The sequence below is a fragment of the Psittacula echo genome (genome assembly GCF_963264785.1).
Source record: "Psittacula echo genome assembly, chromosome: 1".
Classification (NCBI taxonomy): Eukaryota; Metazoa; Chordata; class Aves; order Psittaciformes; family Psittacidae; genus Psittacula; species Psittacula echo.
Genome location: NC_137735.1, coordinates 67,260,244 through 67,284,034, shown reverse-complemented (window position 1 = coordinate 67,284,034; position 23,791 = coordinate 67,260,244). Strand labels below are relative to the sequence as shown.

The window sequence follows — 23,791 nt, the reverse complement described above, 5'->3', positions numbered from 1 at the left end:
ACAATGGAACTATAAACCCATTTAAGAACCCTAAGTCAGAGCTCACATATGACCAGGGCTAAGAAACAATTATATTGCTCTCTTACACAATCTAGGAGCTTTGGTCATTGTATCCAGTAACCAGCTCTCAGCATCATTATCTAGTTCTCCAGGGTCATGAAATTAAAGGTGAATAATTTTATGGGCTTAAAAAAATTCTACTCATTTGTCTGGTTTTTATTTTTATGCTTATTTAGAATTAGGTTTTCTTTGCCTGACAATTAGGAGCTATTTGCAAAATTAAATAAAACTGTGAATGATCCCATGAAGAGAGTTATGCTAATGTTCAAGGGGTCTAATTTCAAACAATGCTGGAGAATACTTTTCCACACTGATTTAGATACCAGTATTCTACCCTGGGGTCTGAACTGGCAGCCTACAAACCAGTCTAACTTTGCACACGTGACTTGGAGAGGCTTTAAAGGCAGGCTTTAGACAGAACTGCTGCTGTAATGTTAATTATAGAGTAATGTTCCTCTGTAATTTTGCTAGTTGAGTACTTATGATTAAAAATGTTAAGATATGTGCCTTGCACAGTTTGATGAATAATCTCAGCTAGCCAAAGAGAAAAGTCTCCATAATAGCTATATGAAAAGTTGAAACACATCGATTATTTCACTCAGATTGAACTTGCTGCCAAGCTACAGGTTTTTCAAACACTAGCTGAAGTCCTGGAAACTGTGCCAAGGAGGCCATGGTAATGCAGGAAAATCACCTTAGGCTAAAAGTTTCAAAATCCAGTTGGTTTAACTGTTTGCAGATGTAAGTCTGATACCTGCACCAGACATTTGTTCTTCTATTCAGCTCTTACAGGACCAACATTTCCTCGTCCCATGAGGTATCTGTATTATCTGGGAGGTTTCTCAGACCCAGAAATGACATTCCAATACCTTTGCCAAAATTTTCACAGATCTACACAGCAAAATAAGTCCTCCATATGTCACTAGTGTAATTTCTTAAGACGGACTCAAAGGCAACTCCTACAGCAGAACTTTTTATACTCTGCATATAAAAAACAGAAAGTCAACAGGTCAGGCTCATTTAGGCAACATGATTCCAAGGCTCTTGATGTCATCCAGATTGCTTGTATGGCACTAGCAGGAAGTCTAGATTGTTGTACTTGCCTCAAGATAATTTCAGTTGAAAAGGATTTTCAAGAACAATGTGAATGGGATTTCAGCAGACACTGACACCATTGCTGGTGCCTTGATTTTTTTATTCATTTAACCCAACTTCTGCTAGCAAAAAAGCTTGTCAGCTCCTGTTTAGCAGTTAGACAGAACACCATTTCTCTTCATTGGGTGTCTCTGCCTGTTGATGAGCTGAAAAATAAAATCAATTACTGAAAAAAAAAAATTAAAATTGCTTACTCCAGTATCTGCTCTCGGCTCCTTGTGATCAGGTAGGACACTAGTGCGGACCTGAGAAAGGAAGAAGAAAACAAACAATGCATTTTTTTTCCTCATACTTTCTACATTATGGAGATAAATTTAAAGGGAGGAATATATGTATGTATAATTTAATAAAAAATAATTCATAATTTAAAAACACAATAACTTCTGGTTCCTACGAGGAAAGTCTCTTACCACTAAACATTTATCAATCTGAACTTTCCTGACTCTCTAAAGGAGAAAAACTGTGCTCAGTTGTTCCTTTCATAAAATTAGACTCATTGCCTCTAACCTGAATGCCAGAATTCTTCATCTAAAGTTGTTACCTGGAACCAAAATTTTCAACCACAAATGAAAGAACACAGTATATTAAAAAGTATTCTCTCCAAATAAGCACTTGCCTTTGCAGGCTGATCAGCCAAAGACATCCTGATCCCCAGTCTCACACAACGTATGGCCCTGTCTCCTTCCAATTTCTGAGCATCTTTGAAGTGACAGATATTTGTAGATATCCATAGAAGGAATGCAGGGACAACAGGGACCTCCAGCTGTCCCTGCATTTGCTGCAGGGTGGAGCTGCTTTTGTACACAACTACTTTCATTCCACAAGAAAACGTATGGGACAACATATAGTAATATAGGGGGGCAAATTTAGTGTCTGTATTTTTTTATTGTTGAATGTTGGTTAAGAACAGAGAACCAATTAAACAGTAAAACTCAGACAGAATAAGTGTAAGAGAGCTTCTGTAACACACCTTCTGACATGGTCTGCCTGAGCCAAAACAGCCCATTGAATTTGCCTGCTGGTAAAAGGATGCCAGCTTCAGCAACTCACAAGGGAGGCATGTACTGAGCATTCACATCTGTTCGATTACCTAGCCTACATAACAGATATCCATTTACAGCAAGGCCCCCCAAGGAACAATTTTTGGCTCAATTTCAAAGTAAAACTCAAGCTCATTTTGCAAAACTGTAAGCAGAAGACTAACTTTTGTCCCATGCCCTCAAATGCATCTCTTAGTTCTTTTATTCTAGCTGCAACTTACCGTAGAAAGAGAAAACCTTCCTTTAAAACAAAGGTAATTTTACCTGCCTGTTTGTTATCCTAAATACACTATGTTAGAAAAGGCCAACAAAAATCTACCACAGAAACACAACAAAGTAGAACCATAGCTTTTCTGACTTAGCTTTTATGCCTTGATTCTGTACAGAGAGAACTATTTTTCCACAAAAGCATAAAGATAGTAAAGAAATGCTATAATTAATGTAATAAGGGCCAGCATATTTTAGAAATCTGTGGGATTGCTCATTTTGATGTAATTTTAAATTTAGATTTTTTCCACTAATAGAATCATAGAATAGTTAGGGTTGGAAAGAACCTTACAATCATCTAATTCCAACATTAGTATCACTCAGGCATTTGGCTTTCTATAGCATACTAGTACAAAATTTTCAACACCAAATTTGTATCAAAAATTTACCTGCAAATACTTCAAGTCACAGACTAAAATAAAATTACTGATATTTCCATGTTGGCAGTACTTGTTTCACCCTTTCAGAGGCTGGGAAGATAACTTATAGATCTGTTTCCTAAAAGAAGGACAGGTGTCAATGACAAGCCATAAGATTCTACACCAGTAAAAAGCTGAGCCTCAAACAAACAACATCTGGCCCAACATGGAAGTGACGCATTTCCATTTTCTAATTACTATGGATATTTATTCGAGAAACATAACAAATAATTTAAGAATGAAACTTTCTCTTCCCCACTGATTTATATTTATATATTTTATATTTATATATTATTTATATTTATATTTAGAAGAAGCGGCCTACCAAGTATTTTCAAACATGTAATTGGTTTTGCATGAAACTAAGGTGTGCTTTAAAGCACAAGGAAGACTAAGTATCTTTTATGCTTATAGAAACTAATGGACTCCAAACATACACTTAGAATCACAGAATATTCCTTTCTTTTGCTGGATGAAGTCTCAGTTCAGGAGAACTTACTTCCGTTTTTATGGCCCAGCAGAGAAGAGGAAAAGGATGTCAGCACCTGACAAACCTACAGCATAAGCCTTCCATATAACAAAATTTTCATTATTCCAAATGGAGTTAAATAAGGAAAAAAATTTTTGTTGCTTGTTTGCAGTTCCAAACTCAATTTCATTAGTGTCACAACAAAAGGAATAGAAGAAGTATTCATAAACTTCAAGTTTGAGTTCTAAAATACTTTTCAGTGCAGCTCCATGGTTCTTTTGTTTGTTTTCAGTTAGTTTAAACCACTTTACAATCAGTAATTATACAGCCAAATGTATGTAGTCACCACTTTTGGTGGGACTGGCATTAGGCTGTTTTTCCCTCCTCTCTGAAATATATTTGTTTTGAAAGGAAACTGGATTTTTTGATCCAAGTGTACACAAATATTTATTATTCTTTTGAAACACTTTAACAATATGAATTAAAAAGTCATATATGTGTATGCAAATATATACGTAGGAGCTATTGTCTAGTCCCTTTCATGTTATCTATTGGCTGAGTTCCCAAACATACTTACACTCTCAGAATACTGCAGTTATCAGAATCCTATTATGAGATGTCCACATAGACCCAGGCCAGCAACATTACAAACACAGTCAGACAGTTTGCAACAAAATATAAAATCTAAGACAGAACTCGACTCTAACCCCAATGCACAAATTAAAAAAAAAAAAGAAATACAAAGGATTTATAAAAGCAAATATTCTCCCAGTACATTGCCTGATTAAACAAACTACTGTACTTTTTAAAACATTGTCATAAACCAACTTTTCCCTAATGGACCTAACAGTATTCTAAAACAACTACAAAAAATAAATACAAACGCAGATTTTAATCTCAAGCATCCATTATTCCGTTAGAATTCGAGTTTTGTCATTATTTGCTCTAGGTTTTCCTGTGCAAAAAAGCAAACCTCCAAAGGGTGAGTTTTAGTTTGGTGTAAGGCTGAACATCCCTGGAATAACACACATTGCAGCCTTATCTTCCAGACAGGAGATGTATGAAGAGACAAAAGAAGTAAGCAAGAAAAACTGCTTGTAAACTAGGTCAAATGCAAAATGTTCATGACAAATATTCATTCCAATGATTTAGTTTGTAAAATAATACAGCCATCTTGTATGCACCACAGCTTGCAAACCAGTAAGAACACTAGAGTGGGTACTCATGATATATTTTATTTTTTTTAAATCTCATATAGAACAATATGCACTGAGTAGCTATTCTTATCCTTTATAGTGCATTTATCACAGAGATATCCAAGTGTCAAATTTCTCCAGGCATAAATGTTAAATTCAGCTTTAATTAACTGTCCTTTAGTATAAGGCAGCTTAATATGATTAAAAAGAACATTTCTTTCGGTCACTCATAGCAGTTTGAGCCGCATCCACACACACTGTCGGAGTTCAGAAGACTGAATCATTACCATTTTCGAAACTGTTGTGCCTGCCCTTAATTAAAGCCTTTGCATTTCAGTTTGTGATCAAAGGCCATGTTCACAGGGCACTTAAGTTTTCAAACAAATAATGCTAGATCCTTTTCTCAGTTACTCTAGATTTACCTCATCAAATCACCAGCAGTTTCCAGTGACTTCCCAGTACCTATTGCTGTTGGCTGCTCAAATGCACTATTCTGTCACTGCTGTTACATGAGACCAGCATCTCACTATAACTATATACACACCATTTCAGACAAAGCGTAGGATGAGAGACCACTGAAAATAGTCACTGAAAAATTGACTTATACTGTTTCAATATAGCACCTTCCATGAAGGCATTGACAATATCACCTCATCAGTATACAGCTGGCAGTGGTAAAAGAACACATGCAGACAATTTTACTTTTATGTTACCTGGAGATGATCTGGGACAGTGACCATCTGCATCTTTCTTTCCCCAAAAGTCCTTTTGCACAGAAAGTGAACACTGAACTCTGCTAACACAGCCACCACAACTCCACTGACCATGACCGCTGCCATGGACAGTCAGTCCCCAGCTTCACCAACACTGCCTGCCAACCATACAGCACCAACCATCAGAGTCAGGGAGTAACCACTTGTCTTGTAAGTTTTTCATCACTGAAGTTGTAGCTCCACATATATGTGCTGGATGAGCTGAAAATGCTGAAATTGTTACTAGGTTCTGTAACAATACAGATCAGCTTTTATAGGATAGATCCCATTCCTGTACATGCAGCAAATTAATTTTTAAAAGAAGATAGTGATGAGCCACTGTACACATTTACCAGCTATTTATTTTCATTACATAGATTAACAATTTGCTAAATAGTTCAATCAGCATAGCGTAGTCAGCAAAGTAAAACACTTCAATCAATACTTTGCTGGATACCTGCTTATTGGCTGGAGGACAAAGCCTATACAGTAATTTTCCAACCTTTAGTGCATAATTATTTATCAGAGTCCATATAAAACAAAAAAGAATTTTTTTTCACAATAGACATGCATCTGGTATTGCAGGGTTTACAGTTCCAATGGAAAGTTGCTATGCAGAGACAGTAACAAATGTTGAAATTACATTAAAAATGAAAACAAGTAAAAGGAACCTAAGCTATATAAACTTCACTGCTATGCTTTTCCAGTAGTATAATACATATGTTTTATCATATAGTATATAATATAATAAACATTATATATTTATATTCAAAAATATAAAATAAAAAGTGATAAAATATTGTATCTATTTTCCCTACTATCTATAGTAAAGAAACTGGGACTTTCTCTACTATATGCATGCCCTTATTATCTGCTGTATACCAACTGACATTTTCAACTGTTTATTTATCTGAAAGGGTCAAATAGAAGGGCAGGCATATCTGCATACGGTTGGATACTTTTTATAGGCAATGTTAGATCTTGACTCTCATGCAGTGTGTGGAGTCAGAATAATTCATTTGTGCAGCACTGAGACTATTTACTACCTCCAGGCACACTTTTCAAGAAATAATATAGGCATAATATGAGCATGATAGAAAATACGAACTTCTCAGTCTCTAAGAATCATCATAAATTGCTTTTCTTTCCAAATTCTCTGCAACTGAGTATCTTTATCTTCTCTGTGTAGGCTGCACCTTTGCAGACTTTCTAGAGAAGAGTACCAACACATGGTACAAGATAAGCATTACAAGATCCCCCTGGGCAAAGGCTGAGGTGAACAGAATTTAACAGCTTACGTAGGTGCATAAATAGGTGTTTGAATAAGAAGCAGAAAAACACAAAAGCCTTGAGTATTTGATTACAAATACAATTTTGTTTATTTTTACAGCTTGGGCATGTGATCAGAGTTGCCTCCAAAACCTCAGGAACTCACTGTATTGAGTGCATCACAGAGAACATGCCACTTTCCAACATCCAAATGGATGCTGAAAGAGATCAAGGGACAGAAAAATCCATACATTGTGAGTGCTTTGCATATGCTCAGAGTCAGATCAGAAGCAGCAAGGCTTATTAACTCAGCATAGTTGCCACTCACAGCAGAGCAGTACTACCTTGCACCATGCCTCTTACGCAGAATGATACTGACGGTAACTGTACAAGGGCCCACTGCATCTCATACTCCAGGAGGAGGTTATGGTTCAGGTACAGGGCCTGAGTCAGCCTGGCTGACCACTTATGCTGCTGACACCTGGTCTGCAAATTACCAAACACAAATATGAGCTGACTGTACTGAAGATGTGCTAGGAGGAAAAAAGGCAGCTCCTGTTAACGTTCTTCCCCTGCAAAGCACTAGGATCACGTACACAGCTTCTTTCCTCAGTATGCTCCAAAACTGAAACACACAAAACTGAAAATCACACATTTGAAACACAGTTATAACAACCTCTCTGTATGTAGGTCTATTCTCTTCCACAGCTATTCATATGAGAAATAACTAATCCTTGAAGGTAAACCCCTAAGTTTAATTTATCTCTTAGAGTCAACGTAAACATGAAGAAGCTGTCAAATCTATCCATATAAATCTTTCCATATAAATCTTTATTATATTTTCAGTGTATACAATGAAAAAAGAGAAGGAAGAAACTGTTTATTTACCTTGTTAATGTAGTACACAGCATGAGCACTAGATTCAATGTTTATAACCTATTAGAAAGAGCTTTTCTTTTTTCCACTGAGAAAGATCTGTCAACTGTAAGGTTATGTGAGAGATTAAAAGTGGCAAAGAAAAATGGTCTTTATAAATTAGACATAATTAACATTTCAGTCGTAGTGTCATTAAAAATAGATGCTCTTCTGCTGCTAGTAATTTGCTCTTTATTGAAACTTAGGGTACAGATACTCTGCCAGTATCAGTTGCTGCAGTACACCACTTTACAGGGAGAAGAAATTGCTGTGTATTGCTGTACCCAGTTAACTCTCAGCTAAGATTTAATGTAGACCTCTCCTGCAAAGCAGTCTTGTTCTGTACCATGAGATCATTGTCACCCCCACCGTGAACTGCTGCTAGCAAAAGATGACCTTTGCATTGTGGTTTCAGCACACACAGTTTGCATGCAGGAAGAAACACCTACAAGTGATGGTTCAAGCACTGCAGGGGTCCAAAACACCATCCATTCTCAGATGCAACTTAGAATAGGACACAGCACACAGCACGCATCATTTGCAATCATTATAACAACTACTGGTAGCAGAATAATGAAAAACAGGATCTTTCCTCCATCTCTCAGTTTTTCTGAACAAAGCCCAACCATGTGAAGAAGCCTTCTGTAGTCTTATTATACATACTGAATATTCTAGACATTTTCTCAGATATCATTTTTATATAATACTACATCATGTTTGAAAACTGTAGTCATTAAAGACAGCCAGTAGGCTGGTTGCTCTTCCCCTTGCCCCCACCATAATTTCTGGGAATCACCCCTTCAAAATCTGTTGCATACTGGGAACAATCCACAAAACCTGAAGAGTAAAAATCCCCTCCAAAGTGCCTGCGATGCCTGCTCTTCCCTGCTCACTTTCACTGTGAAATAAAAGTTACAGAAGACAAATTCTAGCTTCTGTCAGCAAGCTAATGACGGAGCACTCCTAAGCTTTTTTGGCTATTCATTTATATGGGCCAGCCAATGGGGAGTTGTTACTTGCTCAAATCTGAATACCTCAGGCCAGTTACTAAAATTCCACTATCCAAAGATCACTGAGACAGACTCCACAATTCAAAAAAAGCAGCTGTTAACGGCAGCCAGGGAACCCCAGACGTTCTGGCAACCTACATCCCAAAGAATACTCATTCCGGAATGATCAAGAAAATAGGATGTAGAAATATATAGAGAGGCTTTTCTCTCACACTTTTTCTCACCACCACCATCTTACTCCCCCACCCCATCTAGCTATGCATATTGCTTGCGCAAAACATGACCGATCTGGCAACTTCTCTGTCTGTCCATATGAGCATCTTGCTCCCCTGAAGCAGCAGACTATAATCCAAGTGTTTAAGCTGGAATTTCAAGGAAAAATGCCTTCTGAGACTGAAAGTATTCAGCACTGCTCACACGGCCTGAGGCAGCTGGATAGGGGGAGGGAAAATTTAAAAAACACATCTCATTTCCATATAAGTATCAGAGAACCTGTGCCAAAAACCCATGCTAGAGAAGCCAAGGAAAGAACTTGTACTCTAACCACATACTGGAGGAGAGATTTCAGAGGCTACAAGCCAAGAGTGGTGAAAAGCACATCCAGTTGTCTGATAAGCAGCCAGTCAACACAGTCTCACTTCAGTATATGACACACAACATAAATCAAGGCAAATATTGCTGGACTGATCAGATGATGAGCTCAATGGCATTACAAAATTACCAGAACACAATCTTCCACACCAAAACTTGAATAAAAATTGCTCTATGAGTATGACTATGTTGACAAAATCAAATGAAAATCCCATTTTCTTCTTTATTGAATAAACAGGCTATTTTTGAGTATGCTAGAATCTGCATTTCATAATTTGTATCTATTGCCATAAAAATCTTAGTAACTTCTTCAGAACTCTTACTATAAATTAAACATGACACCATTTACACTGATGAGCCAGTTACTTAAAAGAAGCAAAGTTTATATTTGCATTTAGTATAGGTATTTCCAACACTCCCAGTTCCTCAACAGATTGCAGCATTTACTCAAATGGCAGAAGCTTATTTACATATCAAATACAGAAAAGAATCTTGCTGCCTTAACCAAATCCAGGCTTTTCAACACTATACAAAATCTCCATCAGTCTACTGACTCATGAGAGCAGCTCAAAATGAGAACTCAAAATTTAAATTGCTCAGCAGCTGGGGCACTAATGTCTCCAGTACACACCTTCACCTAAATTTGCCATAGAAGTTGGTATTACCCCTCTGCCTATACCTGAATGCATTGCCTGTTGGGGCCCTTAAGGTCCCAGATTACCTTGAGGTAATTTGAATGAGCTGTTTTTACATGAGGTACAGAACTGACAAACTATCAGCCCCCAAAGAAGCAGCAAATTGTCATGAGATTATCCAGGAAGAAAGTTAAAGATTTTATCCTCTCCCTCTTCCATTGTAATGCAAATTTTTAACACAAGATTTTAAATTTTACAGTGAAGATTTTAGAGCGATTCTGCTCAGCCAGTCTCAACCTTTTTCATTTCCTACTGGCTGTCTCTCGGGAATTCCAGCACTGGATTTTTCCTGAAGTTACTGCTACATGCAGCTGCAGCAGTAGCACCACCAGAAAGAACTTTTGTCATAGAACCATAGAATGGTTTGGGTTGGAAGGAACCTTGAGGATCATCCAGTTCCATCCCCCTTGCCACGGGCAGGGACACCTTCCACTAGACCAGGTTGCTCCAAGCCCTGTCCAACCTGGCCTTGAACACTGCCAGGGATGATCCATCCATCCATCCATGTGAAGACTTAAAATTAGTAACATCATTTCCCTAAAGTCTGTGCCATGTTTACATGAAGCACCCATCCACCAGTACTCCGGACACCCATAAAAGTTGTTGAGAGAAGCAGTAGAAGTAGAAGTAGAAGAAGTAGAGTGCATATTTTCTGACTAATCCTACTCCCTTCAAAAACAGTCATAAAAGTTGGAAAAGTGATCAACAGCCTGATATTTTAATAAAAAGAAATATTAGCAACACAGGGCTCTAAGAACCTCTACATCATTTGCTCCAATATTTTACTGTCTCAGACACCACATAATAAAACCCCCTTCAAACATTTTTGAACTACACCTTGAAATTATTTTTTCTCCCACCCTTGTGACTGGAAGGCCATTCCAAAAAATGATTGCTATAATAGTTCACAGTAATTTTCTAATTTGCAGCCCAGCATTATTCATGGAGAGTTTATACTCATTTGCTCTTCTGCCAACATGGTCTTTTAGCTAAGTAATTATTTTCTGTTCCTCATCCTGGTCTCCTGACGTATTCATAAGAAAGGAATCATATGCTCTCTCATACTTCATTTTGTTAGGATAATTAGCCAAGCTTTTCCAATACACTGTCATACAACAGGCTCTTAATTCCTCAGACTAGCTGATCTGTTCCAGCCCTAATTCACCTTTCTTGAATGTGAATGATCACATTACTGACAGCTTTCTAGAAAAGGCCTAACTCGGGTGTATTGAACGTAATTCCCTGGATTCATCCAGGAATCATGCTTGCCTCTCTCTGCTGCATTACATCCACCACTCAGTCCCACTTTGATCAACTCACTTACCTGTGTTGTCCTTCACATAATTTGTTTCCAAGGCATGAAGCCTCAGTTCAACCAAAAAGTTCACGTTAGTAGAAAAGATATATTTTTGCCTTGTCTTGTGTGTGTATATACATATATATATATGTACTTGGAGACTACTGTTTTTTCATCCCATTTCTATTATTCCAGACTGAGTTCCTTGAAGAAGTTCCATGAGTAAAGAATTCGCTCAGCTGGCAACCCCTTTTTCCTTAGGAGATCAGATTTCTTCACACACCAAATTTTTCTTTAAGCGGAAGCTTGAAGGAGTCTCACATATATTTCCAGAAAAGCAAGGAAAATAAGAGTTATTAATAAGGATTTTTCTATTGTTACGACAGTTTGTGATAATGTTTAAAAAATAGTGGAGGCTAAGGGCTGGTGGCAATATTACCTAACAGTAATTCGCTTCTGCTTTGGGGATATCTGGGTAAAACTGCTCATCAGATATACTATGGTAGAAGGCATAAATATAGGTTAGGCAATGAGAGAGAGTACCTATAATTTTGGAGGACTTGTTACGAGCTCTATTTTCTTTGCCTTAGTAGACAGGATCTATCTACTAACGAAAGGCCAGTTTAGCAAACTTATAGCTGTACTTCAGTAGACAATGGCCCTCTCAACTCGTAGAACTGCAGTACTGTCATGAGAATGACTATTGTGCCCAGAGTTCCCACATACTTCATCCGCATTGTTAGCAATCCAGACTTGAGAGGTGCAAGGAATTTTCTCACAGGAACCTCCGAAAGTCCCTGGGAAAATAAACATTCCCAACAATCCAAACATTCCCAACTATCCAAATATAAACATTTCCAAAATATCTACAATGAAAAAAATATTTTTTTGTATTTTGTTTGGGTTTGGGGTTGATTTTTTTTTTTTTTCAGTTTGAGAAAGAATTTCATTATTGAACTACACCAATTAAACCTGCATAACTGGAATCAAGTTCTTAAGTGCATAAATACTCCAACAAATAACCTACTGCTCAGCCATCTTTAAACAAACAATCTTTATAGTGTTCTGACCTCCGCACAACCTCTCTCTCTCTTCTGAGATTGGAACTGAGAGGGGGGTTGGATATTTATTTATTAAAGAAATTCACTTCTGACTTCAGAAGCGATTTCAAGATAGATATCTCACCTCTCTCACAATCTAAATTAGTTTCTGCTTTAAAGGCAAGAAGTAGGTGTCACTGGACACAGTTATCACCGTGGGCCTATTTACTCTGCAGCAACCTAAATATAACTTTGTATCTACAAGGCAAGGCAAAAAGCAGACTTCACACAGTTCCTTTACCTCTCAATGCAAAGCTGTAAGAGAGACAACTTAATGTTAAAAGCATTTAATTGTTTTATCAGTGAAATTAGTCACTTCTGCATAAAATGCACATGATTTTGATCTCAAAACCATTTTACAGAAAGACTTGTTTTCCTCATCTGAGTACACGTCACAGCGCTTGACTGCCATAGTCAGATAAATCCTTTTTTTCCCACACTGCATTATCATCTTTTTTCTTTTAAGCATAACTGCAATCTGCAAGACATAATCCTTTTCTATAAGCACAATCAAGGCGTTGCACAGTTAGAAGCAAGTAAGCTATGAGCAGCCTATTTTCAGACTGCTAAGTAGGGTCAGGAAAGCTGATAGTCATGGCTGCCCATGGTAAGTAATTAAATTCTGACTTTTATGAACCACAAAGTGTGAATAAAGACACTAGGTAAATACATTAAATTAATTGTTTGTTTCTTTCACAATTTACATAGTGATGACACAAAAAAGATCCTAACACTCAGAGTAAACACCAAATAGATTTGAATATTTTCACTACTAAAAGAAAAGAAAGAAGATTTACTTTTTCTGAAACTGAAAAGTGGCAATTTTCCAGGATTGTTTCAAACATGCTTTGTCAGCAAATAAACAGAAGATATTAGGAACAGTATTCTTAGCAAAGATGTTTAAGTCTGAAATTTGATCATGTTTCTATTTCTAGAAATCATTTATACATTCTTTCTTGCTTTCAACTTGAAAATTCTTATTCAGAAATTCAGCAAAATAATGGTTTCTGTGAAAGAAGATAGCTGTTATTAGACAAGCTGATATGAGATGGAAAGAAATGGAGAACTTTGTTTTTTGCATATGAAGTCACTTTCAGGAACTCAAAAAAGCTTGTGCTCCTCAAAACTTGTTTCCTCCAACATACCTGCTTGTCTAACAAAATGCCACCCACTCCATTCTCATCCACCAGACATTTTCTGTGAGATATCCAGATGTCAGCCACAACACTACAGCTTATTAAATGAAGCTGCCTCAACCAGGAGACAGGAAAGCTATAGCACAAATGCTAATGACGGCTCTCCTCCCTTTCATATTTTACATGCTGCTCTTTCGCTTCTGACATGCAGTATAATTTTTCACTATTGCATCCTTTGTTGCTTCCAAGAGAGCTCTGCTAAGATGACAGCACTTGCTGCCTCACCCTTTACCTCCTCACCAAATGACATGAAATACCATAGGGTGCAGAGATTTACAGTCAGTGTCATATCTCAGGATATACTCAAATTGGCATCATGAACGGGAAGTGGAAATTTTACACAGGCATGCATTTCAATGCCACCAAACAGCAACTCATTTTAAAAATTACTCTGTCAGTAAACGCCTTGAGCTAGTTGTCTTCCAAAAACCATTGAAAGTTAAGTTGGCTTGAGGAGGTGTATGAGATTCTATCTAACTTTGGTCCAGGTTTAGAGAAAGTAGCTCATGTAAGATACCTGTATTTTAAATCATTAATAGTTCTCAGAGAGATCAAAATTAGTATTAGAAATTCACTAAAAAGTCTGCCCTACAAAAGTAGGGGATAAAAAAAGCACATGCACATTTTAGCAGGAATGATTTTATGCCATGTAGATTAGATGACAAAGATTTGATTTCTGTCTAAATAAATCAAAAGATCTTGCCATAGATAACGTAACTTTGTATAATTTTTAATGGCTAACTACAGACACTGCAACATCTTGAGAAGCACTTTTGAAAACAAGCAGGAGACTCTATCTACTTAATAAGCATCACATAGGCTATGCTTCCAAAACTGTGTTAGTAGCCTTACATATCAAAATTATTTTAATTCATCAGCTTCACAGGAACAGCACCAATTTAACTCAAGCACAAGTAATACAACAAATAATACAGAAAAGCTTAGCAAATACAGGCTTTAGCAAAGTGGTTGTTTTCATTTTAAGCTAGTACAATTGTATAGCCTACAATTTCTCCTCACTCCTTCCCCCTGACAGAAGGAACAATTATTTATAAAAGAAAAGCATTTTAATACCAGATGTATTATATGAATGGTAGTTATACATGTAAAAATATGGTAATCTCTTCAGCTTGAGGATAGGTTATGATACAGTGCTCTGATAATTGCACAGCATCCTATATGCTGACAGGATGGTGGTAGTTCTAGAAAATTAATGTTTAGAGGCTTCCCTCTTCCACATATCATATCTAAAATTGAAAAAGATATATGCAACAAAGAACAGCTTATATGTGAAATAATGCTGTACTCATAGAGAATCTTTCAACTCATACAATAAATTCTCTGTAAGTTGCAGACTCTCTACCTCCAAAGTGATTAATATAGCAGCTGCCCGAACTCATCTTGCAAATGGGTCCTTTAAACAGAAATCAGAAGAAAGTCAAGACACCACTGGATAAAATGCATACATCTTTATCTAACTAATTCTAGCATGCATTTTGGATTGGGTCTGTCCGAGATGGAGTCAATTTTCCTGATAGAAGCACTCGTAGTGCTGTACTTTGTACTGCTAAATAGAAAAGTGTTGATAACACACTAGTGTCCTGGCATCATGGCTGCTTCTCCAGCATCCCCTCTCACTCACAGACTGGAGGTGGCCAAGACCATGGGAAAGGACACAGCCAGGGCAGCTGACCCAAAATGACCAAAGGGATATTCAGACCACATGACATCTGCTCAGCAATGAAAGCTAGAAGAAAGGAGGAGAAAGAGGGTGCATTCATTATTTATGATGTTTGTCTTCTGGAGCAACCACTACGTGCACTGAAGTCTTGCTTCCCAGGAAGTGGCTGGACATTGCCTGCTGATGGGAAATAGAGAATAAAATCTTTGTTTTCCTTTGCTTCTGCAAATGACATTTGCTTTTGCTTTATTAAACCGCCTTTATCTTGACCCAAGAGGCTTTTTTTCCATCTTATTTCCCACTCCCTGCCTCCCACCCTGCTGAGGAGAGGAGTGACAGAGTGGCTTGGTGGGCACCGGGTGTCCAGCCATGGTCAACCCACTACACACCTCAAGACATGAACTAATCTAGCATGAATATCAAGGCTCACTTGCCTAGTTTTCTAATAAAACTCATGCAATTTTCAGCGTTAAAAAAGCCACATCCAGCAACTGAATTGTAGAAATTCATCTAGAAGCAAACACCAAAAATAAAACCCCAGATGCCAAAACCACCAACAAACACCCTCCTCTTCCCATTTATGACTTTCATTTCTTCACCTTTCTGCAGGTGAGCAGCCAAGATGCTTATCCAGAGCAATAACAGCCACAGTTACAAATGACAAAAAAAGAACATGAGAATGTAACGAGGGCAATGAATACTGACGGTATTGGGATGAACTCTTGCTTAACATCAGTAATTTATTCCACCTATGACTGGAACAAATACGAAGAGGATAACATAGCTTACAAGCAAGTGGATACATAGAAAACTAAATCCAGTATCAGTCATGTTAGAGTAGTTATAAGACTTGTGTGTCATACCTGCTTTTCTAGCATCAGCTACTTGAAATGTATATGTACGGATGGGACAAACTTATTTGGATATTACAAACTTAGTCAGTCTCACCAAGTGATATCGTATTTTTTAATAACACTCCATTTTATTTATTGCTCTCATGTCAGATCATTTTAAATTACTAATTTGATGCAAGAACAAACAGTTAATTGCATTGCATTATGGGCTGCATTAAATATTGTATTGGTCAGTGGCTTTTTCCCAACAATTTCCAAAATAATTTTTAAACTGAAGACCACAAAGAAGTCTGGATATGAGATAGGTAAAATTACCAGAGAAACAGGTTACAAAAAGCTATTTGTATTCCAAATTCACATGGAGGAACATGAGAAATGGGATAAGGAGAAGAAGAGATAAAGGTCTTGATTCAGGAAAGCATTCTATTTTCAGGCATTTCAGCAGCTGCCTAATACCATTGATATCCCAAATGAAAGCAAAGGAGAAGTTAAAAGTAACTAAAAAGGAAATTTTCAGTTTTACAGTCAATTGATTAATTTTAAAGAAAAAACTTGCTTAATGATAGATGATACCTCATGAGAATATACATGATATAGTGGAAAGAGTGTATTATTTAAGGGGGGGAGGAGACATTTTATAAATCTGATTTGAAACTGTCAACACAACAGGTTATTAAACTTTCTCACATATATTTCCCAACTTGGCGATTATTTTTCACAGTGCTAGTATCATTAGACTGCTCGAAATGAAGACTGAAATTTTCCCTGATCTTAAAATGTCCCATAAAGCATGCCTTGATTTATTCCCTCATTTATACATACTTAATATCTCAAAAGAAAGAATAAAAGGGGTCAAAATGCTTTTCAGTATTTGACTAACAAAACTTTATTATATGGAAAATATTTTAAAAATCTAACGGGTTAATACTTTAACTAAATAAGCCCTCAGCAAAATAAAAATATATAAAATATATGTTTTACATAAAATTATAAAAGTATACAAATTGGCTACTTATACGCCTTCAAGACACAATCTAAAAGAAGTTGATTTTTTTCTATCGCATTCTGTAACTTCATGAAGTCACTCTGCTCAGTTTTAAGCACTAAGAGATCTTGAAATAATACCTAATCTAATACTGTTGCAAGAACCTGAGCTCCAAAATTGCTAACATAAGCATCATCACAGAGCAGTGATCACTTTATTAAATTCTGCATCTCTTGTTTTTAAAAAGATGAGAGTGAAATAAACTCAACATTAATGAACTTCAGTTCATTCCTTGTGAAAACTAAAACATACTTGGACTTATTTGAAAGGCCACATTTAAAAATAATAGCTGAGTATTCTTTTACAAGGAAAGCCTAGCATTGATTCAAATTGCATATGAGGCTTCAGCTCAAGATAATATTTGCATTAATGAAATGTGTATGACAGGTCGGATTTAAACACTGCAGCTTAAAATGCTCATCCTCCTACACAAAGATCATGGTACAGAAAGGCAGTGAATTATGTTTCACTCTCTACACCATCATTGCTCCACAAATCTGTGAGCAATTTGCAATTGCGTGTACCTTGAGAGGAACAGTTTAAGGGCATATGAAGGTCCCCAAAAATAAAAAAAAAACCCTCAAGATTGCTCTGAGTTAACGGTACTTGCCTTCTTCCTTGTATACAAGAGAACAAACCAAAACCCCTGAATGAAATTCACACGGTGTTTCACAAACACAAAAGTGACAGAATTCCAGACCTCTGCAGGGAGAGGGAAGCCCACTCACCATGCAAAATAACAAGTACTTAAAATCTAGAAGCCTCTTATCTGTGACCTCATGGAAATTCTTTTCTGATCTACATCCATCTCTAGAAAGCCATTTAACATCTATTTAAAATTAAATTCCTTTGCCCTATAGAAGTGAGGGCCAGGGCTATTGGAGTTCATAGAGAAAGTCCCAGATGCTCTCAATGTCCTTTCATTTCTGTCGTGCTAATTTTTGTTTATACCATCACAACTTAATACAGCTGTTAATTTCTTCTCCTACAAAGCATCTTTGGTCTTAGTACATACCAATTTCTTCCCATGACAACTGTGTGCAGGAAGGGCTGCCACAGTGAAACATGCAGTTCCTGAAATGGCATCTCACGTAATATCTTCTCACCATTGCTCATGAGAAGACAGAACAATGGTGTTTTCAGCCTCTGTCAGAGAGTATCAATTCAGATTCCATGATACTCGGAAAAAAAACAGACCCTGCTTTTCTTCAAAACTCATATGCAAACTGCAGTGTATCTGCTTCCTGGGGTCTTTTTCTCTTATAAGAGAGTATGAATGATTCTCCTTCCCTCAACAATGAGATAAACACAGAAAGCTGCAAGCCCCTGCAGAGGAAAGTTAATATTTACATCTCAGTCTTGACAGTACTAGTATGGATCACATACCAGGAAGATAACTTTCCAGGATTTATGAACTCCCCCAAAGAGAAAGGTTTTTGAGTTGGAATGCCAGACTTCCACTCTTCACCACCAAGAATTTAACACTGAAGGAAGTTTGCTACAGAAGTTTTCTTTTCATATAATATATTATTAAGTTTTACAACTGATGTGTAGAGCGAACATAAAGTGTATTACCCTACTTTATATTATAGGCATAAAAAGGAAACATATGTAAAGAAACCCTTTCATAAAAAAAAATAATACCATTTACCATTTCATAATTTTATTTATGAACATAAAAGTAGAAGCCTTTGGAAAAGATGCACTGCTGCCGAAGGACATGCATCAGGACTACTTTTCGGTGTACCAGTTTGCCTATTTCACTTCTGACTTCAGTTCCTACTTAAAAATACTAATACTCCAGAATTTATATTCAGAACTTGGTCCTTCCAAGGAAAATGTTAAGAAGCAGGAGCTGGAAGCATCAGCATCACCATTAGCATCATTAGTTCTGTGGCCAAAGGCCTCCTACTAATCCTTCTCTGTAATTGTGCACTTCACTTGACAAGTGCCTACATTTAAGAGATCTCCTGCCACTACTGGAGCTATCATCAACGACCAAATACAATAAATTTCAGAAAAAAACAGTTCAAAAAGTCAAGTCTGGCAGATTATTTTTTTCCTGCTAAAACCTGATCTTTACAATGACAAAAAATAATTCATGTTTTTAACCTCTAGTTAACCTTCTGTGTTACAGATGCGTTACATTTGTGTTACAGATGTGCTAAAGACCTCTCGAGAGCAGAGCTACTATTCTTGTTTCATTTCACCTAAATACAGGTCCATCTCAGTAAACTATTCTTTCCAAGAAAGAAAAGCTGCAGACTGACCATCATTTTGCCTTGAAAACATTTCTCTGTAAAGATAAGTGCCAGTACCTAATGAGTATCATTTAACAAAACCATGCTTCCTGAGCAAAGGCTCACTTTGCTTCCCAAAGAGCAACAACAAAAGCTTCTTCCAGTTACGCAGTTCAATTGTATCAACAGCGGTATTTTTTCCTCTCACTTTTATCTCCCCTAAATTTCCCACATCCTCCACCGATAACAAGCAGTCCCAACACATTCTTTATAAATCCCACTCCGCTAGCAACCCATGAATCATCTGACAACATAATTGCTCTTGCATGCAGGGCACAGCTAAAGGTTGTCCTATGGCACAGGGCCAATATAACACATATACTTGCTCTTAAGACACTAGGAGTCAGCATGGTTACACTGAACCCCTTTCTCAGAAAAGAGCTCTACTCATTTTCTGCAATTTTTTTTTCAGTAATCAGAAACTGAAATAGGCTCTCTGCTTGACTTGCAGCAGCCAGTTTGTGCTCATGAAGTTCATGTCACAAAGAAAAGTCCTCTACACTTTCCTAAATGTCCACATTCACAGCCTTTTTCTGTTAAAGCCTTTGCAAACTGGATCTGTAGAGTTTCAAATTCAAAATGATGGAAGTTCACAAATATGTCTTTCAGCTTTCTTTTAATACTCACCACAGCCTGTGGCCAAACATATTCCTGGGTGTTTATATGCCAAGCATTTATAATGGGTTCCATAGAAATCCTTTGTTGTACAAATACTTAATTACTGTACTTACACTATGTCATTTGCCATGAAAACACACACACCAGTCTGAGTTGTGATTGTTTTGTAATCTAGCCCTGACTTTCCTGCTTTTTTACTTACACAGAATAAAAATCTGTTCTCTCCATGTGTGAAAAAAAAAAATTCTCACAAACGGCTTTGTGCTCCTGCAAATTACAGGAAGTCCTGTACAATGGATCAGGAGAGTCTGACACTTCTTAAAAAAGGAGGGGGAGGAATAATCTCCACATGTTTGCATATTAAAATAAGCAACATTTTTCACCCTTTTTTCACAGTCAAAAAAGAGTGAAAACAAGCTGCAGTAAATAATTTAAGTGAAACCCCATGGCTAATCGGAAACAAAGTAGGACTACACAAAATATTTCAGTGAAAGTTATACAGAGTAACATTGAAATAAAAGATGGCTCAATTAGGTAACTAAATGAAATATCACTTCAAATCACATACCTTCTCATCAGCCACAGTAATACTTTGTAGAACTCCCACCCCAATATGTCCCCTCCTGCAGCAAAGGGTTAATAAACCCAGCAGCTACACCTCAGGTACCAATTCTTTGCGACAGATCCCCATTCATTTCAGGTAGACAGATGAACTCTAGCCACAAAACCATTAAAAGAAAAATTCAGCTTCTACTGCTTTTATTACCTTTGAGGAAGAAAAAGAAGCATGTTACAGTCCTGCTATTTGGTTTAGCTGCTGAGAAACTGTTTTAAATTATAGCACTCTTGCTCCATCCTGGTCAGCAGTGTGCATATAGAGAAAGGGTAGGGGAAAAGCAGTAACTTCCTATTTTCCACACACCTGAAGACTGTCAGAAATACAACAAATTGCTTACAGGGAATGTAGCTACAGGAAACTAAAACTACTTATCTCTGTGACTGATACTTTCACAAGGAACACTAGCATTTCAAAACTCCCTGCTGGTCAATGCAGCCAGAAAGCGGCCTTTCAGTAGTAGTACACATATTGCATCTAGGAAGAGGTGAAAAAGCCTGCATCAGGATGAAAACTCAATTCTAAAGCCACTCGTAGCCCACTGTATCCTGGGGAAGAAAGATGAAATGCTTAGTATTCCCCCCTCAGATAAAATGTGGATCTTAATGTCAAAGTAGCTTCCAGCATCACCTAAAAGCAGGGAAATCCTTTAACCAAGAGCAAAGGAATCAAGATGAAACTTTTGAAACATCCCAGACTTCATGCAACAACTGTATGTAGCAACATCTAAACAAGGCAAGGAGTAGCGTATTAAAGACTCCAAACTGCTTGAAGCTTCTCAGCATTCCTTTGTTTAAAATTATTAATGACAACAAAAATGACAGAATTTTGTTAGCAAGAGAGCTTACTTGCAACCAAGTATTGTTAGAAAATGAAAAAGGGCACACAAATGGATGAAAGGACATGGGCCTGTTGGAGTATGTCCAGAGGAGGCCACCAAGATGATCAGAGAGCTGGAGCACCTACCCTAAGAACACAGGCTGAGAGAGCTGGGGTGGTTCAGCCTGGAGAAGAGAAGGCTCTTCTGTACCATGAGGGTGGTGAGACACTGGCACAGGTTGCCTAGAGCAGTTGTGGCTGCCCCATCCATGGCAACACTCAAGGCCAGGTTGGATGAGGCTTTGAGCTACCTGGTCTAATGGAAGGTGTCCCTACCAGTGGAAGGGCGTTAGAACTAAATGAGCTTTAATGTCCTTTCCAACCTAAGCTATTTTATTACTCTATGATTTTTTACAGTGCATTATGTTAAAATAGAAAGTTAACTCTAGAACATCCCATGCATTTCTCTGTATAACACCTACACATTTCCCCCATTTTACTGAGGCAGAAGCTCCTATTTACCTATCCACTATTTTCATGCTTTGCATCTTCAGACACTAAGACTGGTTACCTAACACTCTGATCCTACCAATGTACACATATTTGATCTCATGCACTGGGAGTAATCCCATAAAAATCAAATCCTCAGCATAGAAATATAATATTTGTGACTTGCCTGTGATAATCTAGTAAGCCTGGGATAAAATTAGGAACATAGGTTCTTGTCTCCTGTTCCACATACCACTGGATTACTCTGCTTCCTTCCTCTGTTCACAGTTAGGGGTATCTCCCTAATGAATATATTTCTGTATTCCAACCACTATGCTGTTTTAATACCTCTTCAAAGCCCAAGACCTAATTGAAACCATCCCAAAATAACACAAGTCTCAGCCACACAACTCAGCTGGGCAGAGCTACATTAAAAGGCAGGCTATTCAGAGACATGTGATGTGTAACTCCCATACTTTCTCTTATCCAGCATGCTATCCAAGAGATTTATCTCCTCAGAGCACTTAGAAACACAACCAGCAAAACACAATGGGCCTCTCAGATATGAGCATCTTCAGGTTCTGAAGAAGAATTCAGGTGCTGCCTTAGGACAGAAAACAATACATATGAAACTATTTGAAGGGCCATGGTTGCTTAACCACCCTTCTTTTATAACCTCAGATCTAGTTAACACTAAAGCCAGTGTGTAAATACACTTGACTCGTATTACTACCACACCAGTAATCTAGTCTTTTTAATGACAAATATAAAATTATTTTGGAAAACAAAACCACTAAAGTTAGACTAAGTAAAAGAAATTGTTATATTTGTACATCACTTTTTAATACCTGTTTCATTCAGGCTGTACAATGGAAATGTTATCAAGGAAGACAGAACTACTATTTTTCACTCACAGTTCAAAATCTGGGGATTTGAATGCTGTGTCCCATGCCTAGTGGTGCCAATGAAAGTTTCTGCACTAGCTGCATATGTCATTTCTGTTCTCCAGTAAAACAAGCAGGAAATACAATGTCAACACTCATAAGTAAAATAAAATGTCTTAATTCCTTGTACTTCATGAGGCTTTTTTTGAAAATGCCTCTTTTTTGGCATATCCACACCAAATTGAGCATTTTAACTCTCAATTTCACTTCTACCTCCCACTTCCCTAAACTCAATACCAAACACCAAACAATGCACTGTCATTGAAACAAACAGTACAGCTGCAGTTACTTCACTGCTAAGGTAGCACATGTGGTTTCTGCAATGGTTTCCATTCTAGGAACGCCAATATACCAGCATAATTTCTGCCCTAACAACATGTAAGCCACTAATGGCTATTTTCTTCAAAGCCAGTAAAGCAAGAAAAAAAGCATAAAAGAAGACAAGAAACTACCATTGAAACTTCAGAATTTTTAGACCACAACAAAAAGAATGAAATTATAGTATCACTTTAATTAAATATAATATACTTAATCAGAACAGCCCTTTCTCGAAGATATCTCATGGGAAATTGGATTCAGATTAATGCTAAATGGCAGCAATTTAGTCAGGAAAGTACAGTCTGAACAAAAATTATTCTTCACAGGGGAAGAGTCAATAAGTGTAATGAAAAGTTTCACAGGTATTTTCCAAATACAAAATGCTTTTCCAGTCACGCTTTTTGTAAAATAGATACTGCTTAAAACAATTAAGGGCCCCTCCTAGCTTTGTTAATGTGAATTAGAGGCAAATCCAGGCCACTGAAGTAACACCACTGCAAAAGCAGAAGCTTTGGGCCTGTAAAAGAGAATCTGGTATGAAAAAGGAACCAAATAGTAATTTTTGTAGTATTATATTTTCAACCTCATTTTAAGAGTTTTGATACTTCAGTGCTGTTTCTTACATGAAAAAGGTTCTTTCACTAAGCAGGCAAAGGGGAGAACATATTCTGAGGAC

The 23,791-nt window shown here is 37.2% G+C and overlaps 1 protein-coding gene across 3 annotated transcripts in view; it reads right to left on the bottom strand.

Annotated features, from left to right (window-relative positions):
• The window catches only part of INPP4B (inositol polyphosphate-4-phosphatase type II B), a gene marked incomplete at both ends in the record, with an annotated part of 275,319 nt that overhangs the window by 119,666 nt on the left and 131,862 nt on the right, over window positions 1-23,791 (bottom strand). For 2 of the 3 annotated variants that reach the window (XM_080620632.1, XM_080620631.1), the window contains one exon: window positions 1,410-1,460. The exons of the other annotated variant lie outside the window; for it this stretch is intronic. In XM_080620632.1, coding sequence (XP_080476758.1) covers window positions 1,410-1,460 — 51 coding nt within the window. The remainder of the gene's footprint in view (window positions 1-1,409; window positions 1,461-23,791) is intronic. 3 annotated transcript variants of the gene reach the window in all.